The 2,068-nt window shown below is 36.9% G+C and overlaps 1 protein-coding gene across 1 annotated transcript; it reads right to left on the bottom strand.

Annotated features, from left to right (window-relative positions):
- Positions 1-337: 337 nt before the first annotated feature.
- On the bottom strand, positions 338-1,649 carry LOC103922060 (WD repeat-containing protein 48-like). The gene is made up of 2 exons (XM_009330169.1): positions 1,466-1,649; positions 338-841 (listed from the first exon to the last, which is right to left on the bottom strand). Exons 1-2 carry the CDS (start codon positions 1,634-1,636, stop codon positions 746-748), a joined length of 267 nt encoding a protein of 88 aa, XP_009328444.1. The 5' UTR covers positions 1,637-1,649; the 3' UTR covers positions 338-745.
- Positions 1,650-2,068: the final 419 nt, after the last annotated feature.

Genomic DNA, 2,068 nt, shown 5'->3' with positions numbered 1-2,068 from the left:
ATATTTAAAAAAAAAAAATTCTCTTAAGTTGCTGCAAAGCCTGTTCACTCTATTATGATGCACAGCATCATTGGACTGACCCTGCTACAATATTTATCTAGTGTTCTTATTCTGCATGTCAACAGCTCTCTAAAGCAACAATTGCGTTGCAGTATTAAAACAATTCTAATGCTAACCCTTCATTTGCAATTACATGGGCCGATTCTTTCAAGTATGCAATACCTATTTTCTGTTGTTTTTCTTTTCCAAATTTCTTTAAGTGGTGGAAATGTTTGAGTAACCTGTGAGAAATCGTTGTAGGAACTTAATGAATGGAATGTACTAAAAATACCTTGTGCAGTTCTGAATTATATTGTGAACACAGCAACTAATATGGCCAAAATGGTTTCATATCAAGCATGAGCAGATGAGGATATTATGTTCTGGAAAAACAAAAGCAAAGAGGAGGAAGCAAAAGTCTGCACTGGATTATCATCCGTTCTCTGTACACCTCACACAACACGAACCACTCAGGGACTTCCCATCTCATTAGCTGAGACTAGGACAGACTTTAGTTTAAGTCATATAGATTTTTTTCCTCTATATTACAGATCTATTAGTCACTTCAATTAAATGTATACTTTCCGTCCATACTGAGTCATTAGAAGTCTCATCTACCTTAGGGGTTCAGTGGGCTTCTATAGTACTACTCTTGGAACCAGTACAGTACGGTCAAGTAAATAACCATTTGGGTCCACCGCTCCCTTCACGTTGACTTCTGGCGATAATGAAGTGTCAGATCACCACCACTCTTCCAAATGAAGTGCTTTACAGTTCGAAGGTCCATATTCGGATCCAAAACCTAAACGGTAAAAATTCATCTTTCATTCCACAGATCTGCTAGATTGGCAGAAATTCAAAGATAAAACACTGTGGTCGGGCAAAACAATCCTCTGGGTGAACCGGCATCGAAGATGAACCATGCAAAGGCTCAGATTTTTCAACGAGCAAGTAAACCTGATGCATTACTGGAAGATTTTAGCAATTTAACATATAACTTCGTATTACAACCACCTCCTTCAATATTTAATCTTCATGCATTTATTACACTTACTAGACAACTCATGATTTTGGACAAATTTTGAACTCTGCTAGAAATGTAGAATTCAGAACATTCCAAAAATGCTAGAAATGGAACTCTATGGAATTGTATTAGGTCCATTTGTTGAGTATGAGTAAGTAATCCTATAAAGGCTACTAGTCAGACCAAATTAAACAGGCATACTCTATAAATTCTTTGATCTGGCTATCTGCAGCTGTCTGAACTTGTGTCAGCAGTAAGTTAACATGATGTCAAAACATCTACTTAGTTTTAAAGGTAACAGATAATCTATAGCATATTTCAAGCTCAGTATTCAGAAATTCACAACTGATTCATTGCTAGACATTGGTTTTGTTCACAGGCTAAAACGCCCAAGTAACTTACCTGGTCCTGGCACAGAAGTTCAATCTTCTCCTCTGCTAGCACAGCAATGTCCTCCTCTTTTTCTTGTTCTCCTGCTTTTTCATTATTGGAAGAGCTAGTTGTCTGAGACTCATTATCCAAGTTTATGATTTTCTCATACACGTGTTCCATCACTTTTCTCACCTGAAGCATATCACTTGCTGACAGTCGGTCTCTATATAAGGTAAGCAAAGTTTGGCAGGGAAAAACTTGAGAAACTGTATTTCTTATCTTCGCAATACGTTAATCTGTAGCAAGCTATGCAAGTACACAGATAAGCTCTTTATATTATAAGTTTAATAGTAAATTATCAGGATCTTCCAGAATACCGTGATCATAACAGCTATTTATCCAAAGATTCACACAGCAAAAGGGACTCAGAAAAGTGGTAAGATATTCAAAAGACTGAATTAAAATCAAACCTTAGATGAAGAGTATTGTACACAACCCTCATTCTTGCAGTAGAAAAGGAATCAGTAAGAGAGGGACAGAGGATATGGAATAATAAAAGAGGTAAGCCAGAATATGCTGTTCACCCTACTCCATTAACAGGGCATTCTAGAGCCATAAGCAGCAGCAGTTTTT

Source organism: Pygoscelis adeliae, unplaced genomic scaffold (assembly GCF_000699105.1).
Source record: "Pygoscelis adeliae isolate BGI_AS28 unplaced genomic scaffold, ASM69910v1 C10843521, whole genome shotgun sequence".
NCBI classification, from domain to species: Eukaryota; Metazoa; Chordata; class Aves; order Sphenisciformes; family Spheniscidae; genus Pygoscelis; species Pygoscelis adeliae.
This window is presented reverse-complemented; position numbering and strand designations above follow the sequence as displayed.

Coding starts and splice junctions, on each gene's coding strand:
- LOC103922060 (XM_009330169.1), bottom strand. CDS start 1,636: ATGCTTCAGGTGAGAAAAGTGATGGAACACGTGTATGAGAAAATCATA. Junction 842..1,465: donor AACTTCTGTGCCAGGACCAG/GTAAGTTACTTG, acceptor TTTACCGTTTAG/GTTTTGGATCCGAATATGGA.